Source organism: Populus euphratica, unplaced genomic scaffold, assembly GCF_000495115.2.
Source record: "Populus euphratica unplaced genomic scaffold, PopEup_1.0 scaffold128.1, whole genome shotgun sequence".
Classification (NCBI taxonomy): domain Eukaryota; kingdom Viridiplantae; phylum Streptophyta; class Magnoliopsida; order Malpighiales; family Salicaceae; genus Populus; species Populus euphratica.
This window is the reverse complement of record NW_011500015.1, coordinates 523,569-543,408: the sequence shown is the minus strand read 5'-3', so window position 1 is coordinate 543,408 and position 19,840 is coordinate 523,569. Positions and strand designations below refer to the sequence as shown.

The following is a 19,840-nucleotide window of genomic DNA, read 5'->3' as shown; positions in this document are numbered from 1 at the left end:
CCGTCATACGTAGAATATAATATTTAAGTGCATTATGTTAATGACTGTTTGATATCGTAGTTAAAATGTTATTTATTAAAATATTTATATTTTATTTAAAATTAATTTTTTAGATTATTTTGATATATTAATGTCAAAAATAAATTTAAAAAATAAAAAATATTATTTAATATATTTTTAAATAAAAAATATTTTAGAAAAACCTTAGATAATATATCCGTAAACTACTTGAAAAAAAAATTTGATTGACATGTAAATTAATTTAAATAATGGTTTCTGGGTAAAATAAATAAAAATATAAAAATATAAAATAAAAGTAAAAAGGGTGGGTGACGTCCATTTGCTTCATTAACCAGAGATATTGGGTTCGTTCTCCGATATATACGCAATTCTCTGCCTTCAGCCTTCTCTGCCCCCATCCCTCACAAACTGTGTAGCTATAAAGCGAACTTGACAGTGGACAGTAGTTAGTTAGCAAAAGCAAAAGCAAACCCTAAACAATGGCAGAGCCCAAAACGAAATACGATCGCCAACTCAGGTACTACTTTTTACTGATCATCGCTTCAAACTTTCCCTAATGTGTTATAATTTATTATATCTGTTTGGGATGTGGAGAAGAATAAATATGAGAAATTTATAATTTATAATTGTAAGCTAAAGGTGCAATAAATTTGAAGTTGTAAATGTGGAAGTTATATTTATGTGGTGCTTTTCTGTTTTTTTTAAAAAAACTTGTTTAGGATATGGGGTGAGCAAGGACAGGCTGCCTTAGAAAAAGCTACCATTTGTTTGCTTAATTGCGGTCCTACCGGTTCCGAGACGTTGAAAAATCTTGTACTTGGTGGAGTTGGATCCATCACTGTGATTGATGGGTCTAAAGTTGAACTGGGTGACCTTGGAAATAATTTCATGGGTGGGTTTGTTTGTTTCCTTTTTTTTTTCGTTCTTATCTTGCTTTGTTTATTTATTTATTTGTTTGTGTATCTATGATTTTTGCTGGTAGTGGATGAATCATGTTTTGGGCAATCTAAGGCGAAATGTGTGTGCACGTTTCTTCAAGAGTTAAATGATGCTGTTAAAGCCAAGTTTATAGAAGAGTATCCCGAGGCATTAATTGGCTCAAATCCCTCCTTCTTTTCGCAGTTTACACTGGTTGTAGCCACTCAGGTAGTCTTGATAGTAGGGTGCTTGATGGAATGCCGTGCTCTAGGATATTGTTTCTGCTATGTTTGATTTTGATTTTGCTTCTGCTTTTGTCTTGTTGATCATACTTGCTCAATGCATTGGTTTGGATCACTGATATGCTGTAGATGGTTGTGTGCGGTTTTGTTAAGGGTATATTGGTACCCTAATCATGGAATTTTTGCCCCATTTTCTTATTTTTTTTTTATTGTTGTACAGTCTTTCCTCATTGTCTAAGCATCATAAAATAATTCCATCTATTTCATGACTGGATGTTCTGATTTGCTGTTTCTCAAAACATGGTTTTCAATTATCTTCATTCTCTCTGTTCAATATCTTTGATGGATGATTCCTGATACACATGCAGCTGGCAGAAGACTTGATGATAAAGCTCGATAAAATCTGCAATGTTCTGTTGATTTTTGCACGCTCATATGGCCTTACTGGGTTTGTCAGAATTAGTGTCAAGGTAAGTTTGGTTTGTCAGAATTAGTGTGAAGGTAATTTTTTGTTACTTCATCATGATTGGAATTGCTGTGACTATCTTGGCCTTCCAGAAACTGTAATTGAACTGCATTGAAACACTGAATGGATAACCTACCAGGTTCCTTTGTGGCTACATCATTGTTTAATTTTCTCAGATTCAATGTTATGGACATTTTTCATTTCTTTCATAATTTGATGTCATAAAATTCTGGGACCTCTCACTAGAAAGTTATGTGGGGGGAGTGAAATGTAATTGGCGAGCCAAATTTTGAAGATTACAAATACTGAAACGAGCATTAGCGGAAACAATTTTTATCATACCAACTGTCAAGTCTGGAAATTGTTTTCTACACATCTAAGGGTTCTAAATTGAATTTTTCTACAAGAACATATAAACTGAAACGGACATTGGTGGATTTTTAACATACCAACTATCAAGTCTGGAAATTGTTTTCTATGCATCCAAGGATTCCTAAATTGAATTTTTCTTGTTGGAGACAGGAACATGCAGTGATTGAGTCAAAGCCAGATCATTTCTTGGATGACCTTCGGTTAAATAACCCGTGGCCTGAGCTCAAAAGGTACGTGGCTTTTTCTTTGCATCTATTTTTAGTTGATATTTTGCAGTGCATATGCATATCTAATAACAGTAGACTGTTGCTTAATGGCATTAGTAAATCGAAGAAATTTATTACTCTCTCAGTCCCATTTTATTTGTCTACCATTGGATTTCTAACTATTTATTGAAACATCATCTATTACTTTCTCTGCTGTGCATTTTCTAAAAAATATCTCTGCCTTGGAAAATGTTGAATGCCAAATATTTTGAAATGGAGTTATAATTAATCAAATAATTGAGGGATAAGATAGAAAACACATTTTTTTCTTGTACTTTATGTAGAAACTGGAAAAATATTATGGAACATCTCAAAGGAAACATGGAAAAGTGAAGTGGGCAGGAGGAAGCATCACTCTTCTCAGCCTCATTTTATGTTGCACTCAGAGGACATGCTTCCTTTTGTAGATACATTTTCCTTATCTTCTTGGTTGGATTGGAGCTTAAAGCATACATGCTGTATTCTACTTCGAAGTTTCTTATATGGTATTTGCACACGGTAGGTTTGCAGAAACCATTGATTTAAATGTGACAGATCCTGTTGCCCATAAGCACACACCTTATGTTGTCATTCTAGTCAAGGTTGCTGAGGATTGGACCAAAGCTCATGGTGGTTCCCTCCCATCAACCAGGGATGAGAAGAAAGAATTCAAGGTTTGTAATTAGTTCACAATTTACCTGTTAGGTTCTTGTCCTATTTCTTTATGTTAATGCCATGTGCTTTGGGATTTCGAATCTCTTAGGAGATTCTAAAAGCAGGAATGGTTGCAATGGATGAAGACAACTATAAAGAAGCTATTGAGGCCTCCTTTAAAGTATTTGCGCCTCGAGGAATTAGTGAGTATAAAGTATTCAGAAGAACAGGTTTAAAATTTTTGGAGGATGATGTTTCAGAAGAACTTGTTGGTTGAGATTGATAGCAGAAGTGTTTTTGTTATGCTCACACATGCATTCTTCATATTAGGTAAATTATAAATGTCCAATAGAAGATTTTTATGTTTAGCTATAAAGGAAAAAACAGAGGTTGCATGGACACTTGTTTTGCATGGAGTAACGGAAATGGGTTAGATATTGCTGTTAAACTCTTCTGTCCTGCCCTGTAGGAATGGATTTGGTTTGCTTTATATACATGAGTTCACAAGAAACAATCTGTGGCATGCCTTGCCCCTTATCCACATAATTGATTCTGTCTTCTTACTCATTTTTTTACCCTGGCTAATTTTATATTCATCTAACACAGTAAATATATTATTAGCTTTTAAGATCCAATTGCATAGGGATTTTTTTAATATTGAAATCAATATGATGTTAGTGGTGGACATTAAGAATGTAACTGTAAAAAAATGAAAGGGAAAAAAAAAAGAACGATATTGTCTAGTTCCATGTGAATGGTGGCTTTGATCTCTCTAATGTTGCCTTTTTGTTTTTGATATCATAGATTCTGATCTGTTGCGGATAATCCATGATAGCTGCAGTGAAGTTGAGTCTAATTCATCTGACTTTTGGGTGATGGTTGCTGGCTTGAAGGTTAGGCATTACAATCTGACTTGGATCTTTGATTCTGTGGCTCGCTGCTGTTTTCCAATGACTGTGCTTGGAGTGAAATTCACTTGTATTAAAGTCTGTAGAAATGATGCTTTTAGGATTATTTCATGACTGGATTGACAAGCTTGCTGTGGGGCTCTAGGCAAAATGAAATTGGCCAGCTGAGTGTCATGGTGGATAATGTTACTGTTGGAAACACTTGGATCACTGATCATTTTTTCTAATCTATTAGTTTGGACAAAATTCTGGAGTAATCTCTGGATGTCTTGAAGTTATGCCCCCTCTTTAGAGGTGTTTTTCAATCATTTGATTGGGCACTATGCATGGATGTGTGCTCATGAATTTTTGCTGTTCGGAAAGAAAGTAATAGGACTATTAGAGGTTTGGGTTTCATGGTAGATGCTTTTGATGGGCTTGCAATAGAATCTTTCTTTTTAGGCTCTGTGCACAAGTACTGAAGGGTTGGACAATTTCTTTCAAGCTGCAATGTGCATCTTACATTCATCTCCCTGTCTCTCCTCTCTTGGTTGTTTCAGTGTCCATTAGAGCCTGCAAGGCACAATCTCCTTCTTACAACTATACTTAACATTTAGGATCTAGTTTGATGAAAAAATTTATTTCTATTTCTTATGATCACCCTCCGTTCTTGAGATTTTGATTTCTTGAATTTATCCTTGACATTCTTAGGAGTTCATTGCGAATGAAGGTGGTGAGGAGGCACCTCTTGAGGGTTCAATACCAGATATGACTTCTTCAACTGAGTTAGTGACTAAACCTTTTTGGGGTCAATCTTTCTTTCATAGTAGTTTAAATTAAAACAACAAAAGGAAGTTATAAGATGAATATCAACTCCTTTGCAGGCTTTATGTAAATTTGCAGAAGATCTACCAAGCAAAAGCTGAGGCCGACTTCCTTGCTATTCAGCAAAGAGTTAAGAGTATTCTGAAGAGAATGGGTAGAGATCCAGATAGCATCTCAAAGGAAATGATTAAAAGCTTTTGCAAAAATGCAAGAAAACTAAAGGTAAGTTCATATTTTATGTTTTTGCCTGTCATTGATTACGTGTGTTTCCTCTTGATACAACACTTTATTTTTCAGATATTTCTTTGTCAAAGTGCCTTTATCCTTGTTATGATTCATGCTTATTGAGCTAGATAAAAGCTTAATATTTGTGTTTCTCATCAGAATTAATCTTGTTTACTGTTAACTACCATTTACATTCAAGTACTTTCTGGGACTTGTTGAACAGATAGCACACGGACTCTCTCCGAGGCATTATTGTTGAGTTATAGAACTTTTGGATGAGAGCTCTGGAAAAACATATATCTCTCCGTGTTCCAAAAATGTTCTCAACTAGACATGCAACTACATCATCATAATGTGCATAATGGAGGATTGCAATTTTTCCTCTTTGAGATGGATTATATTGTTCTTAGATAAGGAATGTTAGTGAGCGTTTTCAAACTCTTCTTTATAGATTTGCCGGTATCGACCTATTGAAGATGAGTTCAACAAGCCTGCAGTAACAGAGTTACAGAAGTATTTAACTGATGAGGAATACAGGTGAGGATCTCTGTATGGTTTCCCGCTCAGATATCATTGTCCTGCAACAATCTTGTCCCCTTTCTACAAGAAGGTTTTTGAGACATGATATTCTCTTATCAGTTTCTACCATGTACACCTAAATAATATGTAGTGAAGCACACACATGAGATTTCAAATATATAAACAATGTCCTAATAACTTTATCAAAACCATCTTTGGCATAGTTCAAGGCAAATATTGTGCTGTTTGCCCTTTGTAAGATATACTGTCCAATACAGTGTGAATTTTTATAGGAAAATGCATCGATGCATCAAAATTCATGTATCTTTGCAAAACACAGGAACTGAGCAAAATCTACATGCATTATTCATCCCAAATTCAATAATGGTGGGAATCCCATATTTTGGGAAACCTGATTTAACAACTATCTTGGAGAATTTCAATATGCATCGCAACTGCTCTCTCTTTAATATATATAAATTTTTTTTTTTCTGTCTGGGATTTACATTATAAGACAAATGAACTGTATATTAGCCGAATTGAGAGGAATTTGTTTTGCTCATAACCACTGATTTTCTTTTTAATTTGAGTTGCAGTGTTGCCATGGGGTTTTATATCCTGCTTCGAGCTGTTGACCGCTTTGCTGCTAATTATAACAGTTTTCCTGGGCAATTTGAAGGGTAAATACCTGAGATACCTACCAGCTACTCTTTTTCCAATAAGCTATTGCATTCTACTACCAAACTGAATTCTGCTCTATCATTGATGTCTTGTAGGGAAATGGATGAGGATATATCTCGACTGAAAACTACTGTTGTTGGTCTACTTAGTGACCTCGGTTGCAATGGTGCGACTGTAACCGAGGACCTTGTCAATGAAATGTGCCGGTTTGGTGCTTCTGAACTTCATGCGGTTGCTGCCTTTATTGGGGGAATTGCATCGCAAGAAGTGATCAAGGTCTATATATATATCTATCCCTAGTACACTGCATGGCATTTAAGTTTTTCTTGATAAAAAAGTAGGCTGCCTTATTTTTTAAAACTAGGCCATTTGAAGTTAATCTTAATGCAATCACCTACATGAGATCACAAATTTCCTGTTCTTTACAGCTCATAACGAAACAATTTGTTCCCATGGTGGGGACTTTCATATTCAACGGCATCGATCAAAGGTCTCAATTATTGGCACTGTAGAATGCCTTACTGGAACAGGTAAGCTCTTGCCTTCCATTTAGCGCAACTACCTGACAATCAAAATTTCTGTTAAGACATGTACCCACCCTTTTTGTTTCTAATGGCAGATCACCACTTCATCATTTAAAGGAGGCATTCTTTACATTGTCGAGAGTTACTGGGGAAGGCAGAGTTCTGGTGATGTTCAAGTTTTGATGCAGAACTTGGCTTAGAAAGAAATTGAAATTGGTACAAAGAAAATGGAAAGGTCACAGGACAAATTCTCGTGTTTCTTTAGCCAATGACAGCGACAATGGTAACGGGACAGGATTGACGAGTGGCCTTCATTTAAAACCGGTGAATTCAATCTCTGTTCATTACCCTTTCACATTTTTTTTGCTTTCTTCTGCAAGAGATTCCTGGATGCACGCTTCCACTGATCAGGCTTGTTTTCTCCAGCACTGCTTAAATAGCAAAGTTGTACCAAAATCCACTTTTTAAAGACTTGCTGTAGTTATTGGGAAGCTTTAATCTGAAATATTCTTGTGACTCTTTTTTTCTTTTTCTTTTTTGAAGAAAGAATAACTTTCATTTGTCAGAATGAAGTATAGTTCTCTCTAAACCTAGGAAACTAACTAAAACAGAAAAATCTAAAACTAGTAATAATTTTACAGATTGCTGGATTTTTCATTTCTTCGACTATCTTAATTTCGATTTCTCAACCGCATTACTGGGATTTCTTCACCCGTGAACATCCAGGATCTAGTAGTGGTCTAGCAGAGAATATAACATGCATTTTCCTTAGTTAATTGATAAAAAAAAAAAGTCCTTATTTTCTAACTTAGAAAGAAGAGGAATGTCTATTAAAGCTATCGCCCCATCCTATCTTGCCACTTCTAACATAAGAACTTGATGGCTGGCATTTGTTGTTTTGGAGGACTAATTATTTGTACGGTTCAATCCTTCCATTTTACATTAAAATCTACATTGATAGAAATTAATGTCGTGTTTAGTAATGCCGTATAAACATGTTTTTTAAAATTTAAAATTTATTTTTTAAAATGTTTTTATATATTAATATTAAAAATAATTTTTTTAAAATAAAAAATATTTTAAATCACCATGTCACAATTAAAGACAAACCACTGCCTTGTAGTTTGAGCTCGGCTATTAAACATCCTGCAATATACAGTAGAAATCATGCATCTGTTTGACCATTTAGTACTAGCATTTCTGCTGATGGAAGGCGCTGCCTCCAATCTTTACGCTGCATTTCATTGGCCTGCACTTTGTTCGGTGTTGGATTAATTTTTTTAACATTAAAAAAAAAACCAATGTGAAGGTGTTGCTAATATGTTTTAAAAAATAAAGAAAATCATAACTCGGTTATAGATATTACTAAATTTAATAAGATGATTTTATTTAATTCAATAATTAAAACAAGTGATGTTGATAAATGTACCCAGAGCATGGTGACCCGTAAAAAACTAAAAACATCTACCGAAAAAGAAAAAATTACTTATCAACTAATATTAAATTAAAAATTATATATAAAAATGATATAAAAAAGAACTTGAATTAACTTAAATTGATGGATAAACTTGCAACATGTGTCTTGAAGTTAGGATAATTTCATAAAAAACAAATAGAAAAAAATAACATACTCAATTTTCAAAAATCCAAGCATAAAAGGGTACAAACAAAAAAAATTAGTAAAAAAAAAAAGAACTTCAAAAAAGTTAAACATAGACAAATCAGGATAAGGCCTCTAGACTTTATGAGCTCGATCATATGAATGAAATAACGTAATAAAAAATAATAAAAATCATGAAGGTTAATTCTCAAACAAACTAAATGTTGAAAGATCAAATATAAAAAAAATATTCAATCTCAAATAAATAATCTAAAAAAAATTCAAAATAACTTGGGTAAACTCGTCAAGCACTTAATCATGATAACCTCATAGAAAAAAATAAAAAAATAAAAATCAAGAAACTCAATCTTAAAAATTCAAATATGATAATTGGGGTAAACAGGCAAGGTACCTTCAAATAAAAACAATTGTTTTACTAAAAAAATTACCTTCTAATTGTTTTAATTTGAGTTATTTTAATTTAAAAAATAATATAAAAAATTAAAGTCAACTCGAGAAAATTTTTAAAACTTACGACTCAAGTCATGATATAGAAATTAACTCTAAAGAAAGTAAACCCAAAAATATTATGAAGTTAAATCCCTAATCAACATAATACTAGGATGAAATTAAAAAAAATTAATTAAAAAAATAAAAACCAAACTTGATATATAAATAAATCAAAACCAAACTTTAAGGGATTACATTGAAAAAAATAATAAAAAATATATAACAATTAAAGAAAGTAAAAATCAAATAATATATAAAAACTAAATTAAATCTAATATTAAAAAATAAAAATAAAATAAATAATAATTCACTACGAACAACAAATAATAAGATATCTCAAAAATTTTGCAGGCAAAGACAATTATTAAAGGGAGGAGAAAAAAAAGATGAAAGAGATTAAAAAACCGTCTGCTAGAGTCCAATTGTTGTGTTCATTCTTACACGTGTCAAACTACTTGGAAGATCTTGGTGTGACACTTCCAAATCTGACATGAAAGTTGTCATTGGTTGTTTGGTAATGCCTCTCGCACCACCTGAAGATGGTGGAAGCACCCCTATCTACCGGCTCTCAAGAGACACACGTTATGTTATTTGCTCTATTTGTTTGTCCTAATCTTCATATTTATTTAGTTTTAATTTTGATTTTTTAAAACTTGATTGTTTTAATTCAGTGTAATTTTTTTTATAAAATTATATATCAATCAAACACCAAAGTTTTTCATTGAAATTGCAAAAACCTAATACCTAGTCAATTAAAATAATTTGCCAAGCTAAATCTCAAATAAAATTAATGTAAAAAAATTAAATTAAAAAAAAAAACTAAAATCAAGTGAAAGAAAACTTTCCTTGATCATACAAAGCTGTTAAGCTTCAAATTTGATCATGAAAGCTTTGATTCATCTTAATATCAATAAAATCAAATATTATTTTTGGCAACATCATCCGAGCAGGAAAGAAAACTTTCCTTGATCATACAAAGCCGTTAAGCTTCAAATTTGATCATTAAAGCTTTAATTCATCTTAATATTAATAAAATCAAACATTATTTTTTGCATCATCATCCAGAACATTATTCCAACCTAAATTAAAAAATAAATAAATTAAAAAACCAAAGTAGAAAATAAAACAAGAGGTTTCCCAGAAGAATCCACAATGAAACCCTCACAGGCTATAGTAAACACTCTGGCAAATTAGATTTGGAACTGGTGATCATGTGTTCTCCATGCTATGCACAAGTAAGTACTCAAATGGAGAAAAGGTCACTCAATTCTCTTTGCAGCCAGATAACATCATTATCGGCGTTGTGTAATACCTAGGTCACCCACAGACTGCTTTTTCATGAGCATGCAATGTCACAAACCACTTGATAATTAGATAGTTACAGTGAGTTACACCTTACAAATTAATAGTAGGATGAACATAAACTGCAGGAGCAAGAACACCCATTGCATCATGTAATGCAATGGTATCCACCAAATAATCTCGGTTGCCTTCGAGCTCGATTAATCCAGGATTCTCTATCAAAGCTTTAATACATGGAAGCGGCAAATTGGATGAATGGAACTTCTAGCGCTTGAATCGTCAACCAAGACGCGTTTAAAAGAAGCAGCTGTGGTTTCTCGCGGGATTGTAGACAGCATGATGAAGAGAGGTTATTAGAAGAATAAGAGAAGAGACTGCTTTGCTAGAGAAGCGATCGTCACTGCTGTGATTTGTATTTTCTGCACTTTCACTTTATCATGGAGTTTCGGATGGAAAAGAATTTATGAAAAAAAAAAAAAAAACCTAACAAAATGAGGATGCTCAATGCTACTAAAAAGTTTATTTAGTTATTTTTGAGATTATAGGGACTAATTAATTAGTTCTAAACTAAAAGGACAATCAAAGTTAACTCCTTTATAAGCCTGTAACCGCTTTTCAGTTTTCGAAATTCAGTTATTTGGATCATATTTGATTCCATTCCAGGAAAACAAAAGGGGAGGGAAGAGATTTAAAAAATGAAGGGACTTGAGAATATTTCGCAAGTGGAAGGGATTGATGATGAAGATGATCTTGGGATGGAACCCATTGCTCTTTCAAGTCCACCACCAGCACAACAGTTTGGACATGCATCAAACAGGGACAATGACACAGAGAAGAAAACTCAAGGTTTTCACAACAAAATGGCTATGAAGTTGGCTAGGTTTATGGACACGATAAGACAGAATCTTGTGGCAGTCCAGAGGTTTGTTGAGGATCTGTGGCTACGACAATATGGCTGTGCAGGCGATCCAGACATAACAAGGGCTTACCAGGTTTGGCCAGGGAATAATGTACGTTCCAATAGTACTTGTTCTCACTTTCGAATTCAACAATCTATAACAATTAGCAATCACCTTGTATAATCTGTCTGCAGTACTCTGTACTGCCAAAATTGATTGCTGCTTAATTTTATGTGCATGCAGGTGTTTTTTTTCCATGGACGACTCATATGTGGCCCAGATCCTAGGGGATTGCTGTTGACAACTGTTTCAATAATACTCTCAAGTTGGGTTTTTGCCATGTATAGTGAGGATGATTTGCCGCACGACTCTGGTCTTATCACAGCCTTTTCCTTGATTTTAACACTAACTGTCAGTCCCTCTCATTCTATAAAATTAGCAGTAATTAATATTTACTCGGCAAGGATCAAATTTATTTTATTTTATTGGGAATACAGGTTCTGGTCAACCTGTTTCTGGTAAGTACAACTGATCCAGGAATTATTCCTAGAAATGATGGATCATCTATCGAGGAAACTGCTGGCACGAGCGATGGAACCAGGAGAAAGAGGGTAACTGTTAATGGGGTAGAACTCAAACTAAAATATTGTCGCATTTGTAAGTTTTTTAGGCCTCCCCGGAGTTGCCATTGCGCCATCTGTGATAATTGTGTCGAGAAATTTGATCACCACTGCCCGTGGATCGGCCAATGCATTGCACTGGTATTAACACTAACAAACCTTCAATACCTGCAGTGCTGCTTGCATGAATTCTGAAAAGTGATCTTTGTTTGTGCAGAGAAACTATCGATTTTACCTAACATTTATCATATCAGCCTTGATTTTCTTTGTGTACGTATTTGCTTTCTCGTGCTGGAGAATCCACCAAAGAATGCTCAGAACTGGCACTGGATTGCTTGGAATGCTGAAGAACTGTCCTGAAACTCTGGCACTAATATCATTTAGTTCTGCTACTGTCTTGTTCTTAGGCGGCCTTACTATATTTCATGTATTTCTGCTTGCAAGAAATCAGGTTGGCCCAACATATCCATTTTTTTTCCTAAGTTTTTCGAATGAAGATCTCTGGTACAGTGTTCAAACCAGATACAATAGGAGATGATGTCCTATATATTCAAAATCTGCATCCATAAATTTATCTGCATTGCTTGTATGTATTAGCTTTAATGGTTATTTTTCTGTGTATTTTGTGGCAGACAGGCTATGAGAATTTCCGTCAACGCTACATGGGGTCACAAAATCCATTTGACAAAGGGATTCTGAGTAATATCATGGAGGTTTTGTTCGAACCATTGCCGCCTTCTAGAGTTGATTTTCGAGCTGAAGTAATGATGCCAAGAAGGTAATCAATATGTCCGAGCAGGAAATTTAAGAGAAGGATTCCATCTAATTTCTTTAGGAAGAGCATGATTTGCCTTGTCCTTATTTGTTTTATTCACAGTCTAAAAATAACTTAGTTATGCCATTATTGTTGATTTTTGCTCATCGAAGAAATGGTCTCAATTCCAATCTCCATTAATCTGGGGAGCACGAAAAGCAGAGTGCTTGGGGGTCGTCGTGTCACAATAATGAGCGTCCACACCACACCACACCACAGAGCTGGTGTCTTGGTTCACGGAATGGCAGAGACCACATGTTACATGTGGTCATGGCCAGAGTGTGGGATGCTAACTGCTACGGGCCGCTTGAGATGGGCACCAATGTTGGCATTTATGAAAGCCCAGTAAGATAGACCATGAGACATATTAACATTGACGCTACAGCTAGATAATGGATATCTGGAAAAAGAAAAAAGAAAATAGAATTACTATCATTTAGATCCACTGAGATATCTGGCATCATCGATGTACTTGTAGTTCGATGATATTCTATCAGAAAAGGTGGTGAAATCTCGGGTTCAAATTCCACCTTCATAAAGATCTATTATAAAAAGAAAAATTAAATATATTGAATGATTTTGATGGGCGAAACTTTTGATGTTTTGAAAGAGTGTAAAACTTAATATATTTAGCGGCAGCCATATATTAAACTTTTGATCTATTATAAATCTTGCAACTTATTAACTTTAATATACTTATACTTAGACTTGATAATGTATTGAGCTCAAGTTAATATAAATTTTATAAATTATCAGACTTATTATAATAAGATTCAGTTATATACTAAACTTAATACAATATAAATTTAATAAATTATTAAATCTATTTTTTTTATATTTAGCTCAATATTACACTTAATTAATCCAAGTTTAATCTTATATTTAGTAACATGAACGGTTTATATATAATTATTATCCTATATATATAAAAGGTTTTTTAAAGACTTTCTATATTTTCATTTCATATATATTTTTTAAAATATTAGAACTCTACCATCAATTATCTACTTTTTGGGTTATGAAAAAAAATAAATTTGATTAGTCATTACCAAACACCAAATAACTTTATTTCTTACCATATTAAATTTTGGGATATTGTTATCAGATTTTTTTAATTGCTTGAAGTTCATAAGTGATTATATAAACTCATAACACAATCACATTAAATTTATAATAATATTAAAAATAATAAAATCCTTTGTGCGTATGTGTTTAATTTGTCAAAGGTTCTAGCTCCTAATTAATTGTTAATTACTAAAATGAATTCCTAATACAACCACCAAATCTGATTGAATCTATAAACAAACAATAGAAAGAACTTATTTTCTTTGCGGTGTGTGTGATTTGTCAAAGGCTATGGACTTGTAGTTCCTAACACAGAAACCTGACATCTAATAAAACAAGTACACATGGCATAAGAATTAGCCGACACAAGCTCAAAATCGAAACTCAAGTAGGTAACCAAGAGGCTGAATTACTTTATATGAAGGGAATAATGTTAGGGAAAAGGAAACAAAGGACACTTTTAACTGATTAGTGTTTGTCTCTCTATGAAATCATTGCTTCTAATTATATGTCCATCTAGATAAGGAGTAGCCTCGTCCAATCTGAGTTTCTCGGCAACATGTAAAAAAGAAAGAAGAACAAAAGTACGAACTGATTAAAGTAATGTGCAGTAGAAAGTAAACAAGAATTAAAGCAAAGCATTAATATGCAATCATGCTTTTATCATCAATAGTCCAACGCTTGAGCATTCTGGGAGTGAGCAGTGGCTTTATTTGATGCCCAGAAGTTGGAAATTGGCAAGCTCTGCACATTCTGCTGTCTGTCTGGTGGCTGTAATTTTAGAGGGACTCTTGCTTCCCGTACAAGTCTCAGGAGCTGATCACCAACGCCTAAGCATTCTCTTCTTGACAAAGCACCTGCACCAACTATCAGATAGTCTCGTGCAATGGCAGCTTTGGATTGCTTAAGCAGGGTAGCATGTGGTGTTGTAAAGCGACAGGGACGGGACTCCTTTCGCAAGCAAGGCACCTAAGCCAATCTGCTGTCTCAAGCTGAAACCTCTGAAAAATGCGTGCCGTCTCTTGAACAGTGTCTGAGATCTATGCATCAACTGTGCTAGGCATACGAGCGAGGAAATAAAATTTATTAGAAATCTCAAAGAATACAAGAAAATTAATTGTATTGGGAACAATTAGGCTTTAATATATATAAGTCATAATATTCCGAAATCTCTTTACCTACATGCATGTGAGAGTTGTAATATTTCATGTTTGGTGTGGTGTTCATCTTGTTTGTAGACCTATTCTCTTTTTTTTTTTCTTAAAAAAAATTAATAGCTAAAGATTTATATTTATATAATTCTCCAATCTATTTTTATATCTTTAATTGAATCCGTTTTATTTTTGAATATACATTAAGTTTAGAACCTATCATTTAGGTAAGATTTTTAGACTAAATCACTATATATACATAATTACTAGCATGATTTGTACACAAAAGTCTCTTATCTGTCTGCAAGAATATCTTGAAAATAAAAAATAGTAACATTATACCAAATTATTAACAAATACAAATATAAACATTTATAAACAAATTATATCAGTATATTACAATAATTTTTACCAAAGAACTTTTCATCCCTGTATCTATCATAGTGTGTGTGTGATTTGAAAGTCTAGGAAAAAGTACTAAGAACTTAACATGCATTCAACTAGAATGAGAAGTTACTTTATTATTTAAAAAAGAAAAGGAGAAATAAATAGTTTGCCGCAATTATTGACATGTGCAACCCGGGGGAACAATGGGATTGAGATGATTAATGGTTTGATTGGTAAAGCCAGCTAAACACATTAATTGACAACCACATATATAGAAATATAGGGCTGCTTGCAACTGGGTATGCATACAATTAGGTTAATGCCAAGAAATATTGACCTTAAAGAACTATGGCTAACCCCACATCATGTGTTTTTAATCAATGATCTTCATTTTCTTTTTCTTCTGGCCACATGCTGGCTTGCCTTTTGTTGAAGAGGCGTTTTCAATTGGATATTTTATGCCTAACCCACACACAAAAAGATTAAAAAAAAAAGAAAACAGAAAGAAAAGGAAAGACGTCATCAATGGTAGTCCAGCTCGATCGTATGATCTCAGCTTCATGTTACCACCCAATGCTAGCTTGTGATCTGTGTCTCCATGGCAAACATCGTGTGCCAGTATGAACCAGTTCGAACATGGAAATCGAGCCATGTTCGTCAGAACTGGGACATCAATTATTTTACAATATTGCAACAATTCATCCATCAATATCATTACTACTGAGTAAATCTTGATTTTCTTTAAAACATTTATCTAAAAAAATAAAATAAAAGAAATTATTGGGACATATTCTTTTTGGCTATTCGTCTCAATTAAATTGTTTTTAAATATTTGTTTGTTAACCTTACTTTTGTAAATATATTATCAAATGCGATGCAGCGCTGCTGCAGCTGCATGCAATATCTGGGTGACTGCGAATGGACAAATTAAGCTTTAGACGAGGGCATGGATTAATGTGAAACAAAACGTAAATCTTACAACGTATGACACAACATCCCAGAATATTCCAACAATCTCAACAAGAAAAGAGTACTTTTGGTATTTGTGATCCATCAATCTACAAAATACGAGATTAAATCATATTTTAAATAGAAGTACATCAATGGCCAGGAGTTAAAAATTTAATTAAAGCTGCCATGTTAGAATCTTTTAAATTTGAATTTGTATGAATTTCTTTTCTGTTTAAGATGGAATTCTAGATTATATATAAAAAAAAACATGAAAAAATTCATGTGGAGGATTGGATGGCCTTGAATATGTTCAGAAACTATTCTTTTTTTCAATAAAATCTTTGCAGCGAGTTTCTTTTAATTCAATTAAAAAAACTATTGTTATTAATTTGAATTATTAGTTTTAATTTGTTACAATTAATACTAAAACAGTAGATTCATGATAAAAAAAAAAATAGAACAAAAATATCACAACTTATTGAAGCAAATGAAAAAATAAATAGCAGCAGAAGCATCAACTACACCATCAAACTCAATAAAGTTTATTGAAAGAATTAGTGAAACTACTTCAAAACATATCATTTAAGACAACTTACCCTAACACTGAGGGCAAGGTTTCTTAAGAAATGGAATTGTTATTGTCATGAACTTAAGTTTACTCATGTTTAAATTTAAAATTATAATATTAGAAATTTTTAAATTTAAATTTAAATTTGTTTGAAATTTTCTTCCATTTACCTAGAATCCTAGCTAGATTATGTAAAAAACTATAGAAAAACTTATGAAAACTTTCTATCAAGGGCTCGAACAACCTCAAATATATTCTTCTGAAGGTCGGAGCAATCTCAAATATGCTAAAAACTTATGTTCTATCCTTTTCAATCAGGTATTTGAAGTAAATTTCTTTTAATTTAATAAAATTGCAATGAATTATGAGGTTTCTGACTACATATGACATAACATCCCATTATAAAAGAGAATATTCCGACAATCTCACCGAGAACGGAGTCCTTTTCGAGTTTCGCCTGTAAAATACGAGTTCTAATCTTCAATTTTTATGCATTTTTCTTCGATGACCCATCGACGAGTCCAAACCGACCACTGCCGGAACTCCCTCACGGTGATATATAAATACACCACACCTTAATGCTTAAGATGGCATCAAATTCAGTGCATGTTAACCGAAACATGACACGTGTCAGGCTTAGCTTGTGAAGGGAGCCCTGTCGCGTGCAGATTCTTACAGGTTCCACGTGAGCCCAGGTGCTATATGTCACATGATTAATGGACAGGGTAAGGTTGCCTTCTCAATGGGAACTTGCCACCTGTCAAGCCGCTAGAACCAATCACGTGTCCTTGACCATACTTAATATGCTCTTTGCACTTTTAATTGCACACTCTTATGCTAAGATTCTTGCAAATAATTTGGACGTGTTTTTTGTTTTTTGTTACCTTAAAAAACGGCTATCAATAGGCAGATGGAATGTTGTACTAATTAAGCATAATGCCCCTTCGTATGTTTTGGAGTTATCATATTTTTATATTTTAAAAATAAATTTTAAAATATAAATAAATATATTATTTTAATATATTTTAAATAATAACCATCATCATCATAATATTAAACTAGCTATTGATATGCTGCCATGGTTAGTATTTCAATGGGATTGGAATTAGTGGTAAATAACATCAAACGAGGGTCATAAATTTTAGGGCATTTTTTAACTTCTTCTTTCCCCTCTTTAAGTTTCGTAGCTCTTGATGTTTTAAAATATGCCAATTATTATTGACTCGTTGATGATCAAGATTATGAGTGTGCTTTGACATCTTAATTGAGCCTCCTTCAGGTTGATTGAGATCTCTCTCTTCTGACAAACAAAAGACAAAAATAAACTTAATTTCTCTGTAGATCATCAGGATTGCAAATTGATTGATTAACGTGTGTGAGATTTGTCACGTTATAAATAAATTTTATTGCGAATTTGCTCCACAATCGTTCGTAAATGGAACTGTTTCTGAAATTTTATGTTTAAGATTCTCTTGCATTAATAAAAGTTTTAACATTAATACATTAATTATAGCCATTTCCAACTAAAGTGATGGAACCTGACGGCATTCGTTCCAAAGAAATTCGAAGGAACGTCCTCCACTTGGTTAAAATGACCACAATGGCACACAGATCGATGACACCTTCATCGTCTACCCTAAATATGAAAGAGGGACCAGGCGATCATCCCTCATCTTCAAGAGGCCTGCATATCCATTAATTTATCAATGTCTTCACATATCTGCAGACAAATCGTACCCACCATTAAATATTAGCACCCTCATGCTTCTACAAGTTATTTTAGAATGGCATCTTAGGGGATTTAGTTTAATTAATTATTAAATTTTAAGTTTATTTTTTAAAAATTACTACTTTGAATATTATAAATTTTAAAATTATTAAAGATTTACATGATTATTAACTTTAAAATCTCGAAAAATTAATTAAGATATACGTGAGTTAACTTGAACAATCATGGTTAATAAAAAAAGAAGAAAGTAACTCTAGAGTCATAACCGATACAAGTTTGAGGTCGGCATCAACAGTAACTATTGTAGATTTAGGTATCGTTTGGTATTGTAGCTGCGGGTGAGGTTTATTTATAGCCACAAATATTTTTTTTTGGTATTGCAACAAAAGCAATTTTTTATTAGTGGAGTCTACCATCAACTATGATTGTGCCATAGGTTTACAAAAAGCAGCTCTTTGCTGCTTCTTGTGAAGAAAAACTATGAATAATGGAGTTATATTCCACTCTTCATGTGAATAGTGGAGTCATTCTTCACTATTTTGGTCAGACTGAGTTCGGTTCAAATAAAAAATGCATTGAACTGGGTCCTATCCAGCAAAATAAAAAAATATTTTTTTATTTTTAATTGTGTTTTATTCAAAAAACTATTATTAGATATTATTTAATGACACTACATAAATTAAACGGAGATCGCTTGATGACGTAACATTTGTAAAATTTGATCGCAATTTTTTTCCCTTTAAATATTATAAATTTTAAAAATATTAAAGATTTACATTATTATTAACTTTAAAATCTTGAAAAATTAGTTAAGATACACATGAGTTAGCTTAAACAATCATAGTTAATAATAATAAAAAAAAGTAACTCTAGAGTCGTAACTGAGTTTTTTCCCTATTATATTTTACCTGATGTTGTTGCGCTCTTAAAAATTTTGTGAAAATTGTAATCCTTGTCGGATGGACAAGTTTGAGGTCGGCATCAACAGTAACTATTACAGATTCAGGTATCGTTTGGTATTGTGGCTGCGGGTGAGGTTCATTTATAGCCACAAATATTTTTTTTTGGTATTGCAACAAAAGTAATTTTTTATTGGTGGAGTCTACCATCAACTATGGTTGTGTCATAGATTTACAAAAAGTAGCTCTTTACTGCTTCTTATGAAGAAAAACTATGAATAGTAGAGTTATATTCCACTCTTCATGTGAACAGTGGAGTCATTCTTCACTATTCCGGTCAAATTGAGTCCGGTTCAAAACTAAAAATGCATTGAACTAGGTCCTATCCAGCAAAATAAAAAAATATTTTTTATTTTTAATTGTGTTTTATTCAAAAAACTATTATTATATATTATTTAATGACACTATATAAACTAGACGGAGATTGCTTGATAACGTAGCATTTGTAAAATTTGATCGCAATCTTAATTTTTTTTCCAATTATATTTTACCTGATGGTGTTGCACTCTTAAAAAATTTGTAAAAACTGTAATCCTTGTCGGATGTATTTTATACTTGATGAAATTATAGATAGTTTAATGGAATAATAAAAAATATTTTATATAAAATATTGTTTATTTGATGATGTAATAGGAATAGTTAAATCTATAATATTTAAATTAAAAATTATTAATATTAATATATATTTTTTAAAATTATTTTATAA

At 32.7% G+C, this 19,840-nt stretch overlaps 1 protein-coding gene across 1 annotated transcript; it reads left to right on the top strand.

Annotated features, from left to right (window-relative positions):
• The first annotated feature begins 317 nt into the window (after nt 1-317).
• AXR1 (NAD(P)-binding Rossmann-fold superfamily protein) lies at nt 318-7,101 on the top strand. The gene is made up of 15 exons (XM_011048961.1): nt 318-538; nt 741-913; nt 1,004-1,167; nt 1,550-1,651; nt 2,170-2,249; nt 2,788-2,938; nt 3,028-3,121; nt 3,723-3,811; nt 4,517-4,590; nt 4,690-4,852; nt 5,307-5,392; nt 5,971-6,054; nt 6,151-6,331; nt 6,484-6,585; nt 6,675-7,101. Exons 1-14 carry the CDS (start codon nt 501-503, stop codon nt 6,565-6,567), a joined length of 1,563 nt encoding a protein of 520 aa, XP_011047263.1. The 5' UTR covers nt 318-500; the 3' UTR covers nt 6,568-6,585; nt 6,675-7,101.
• The last annotated feature ends 12,739 nt before the right edge of the window (nt 7,102-19,840 follow it).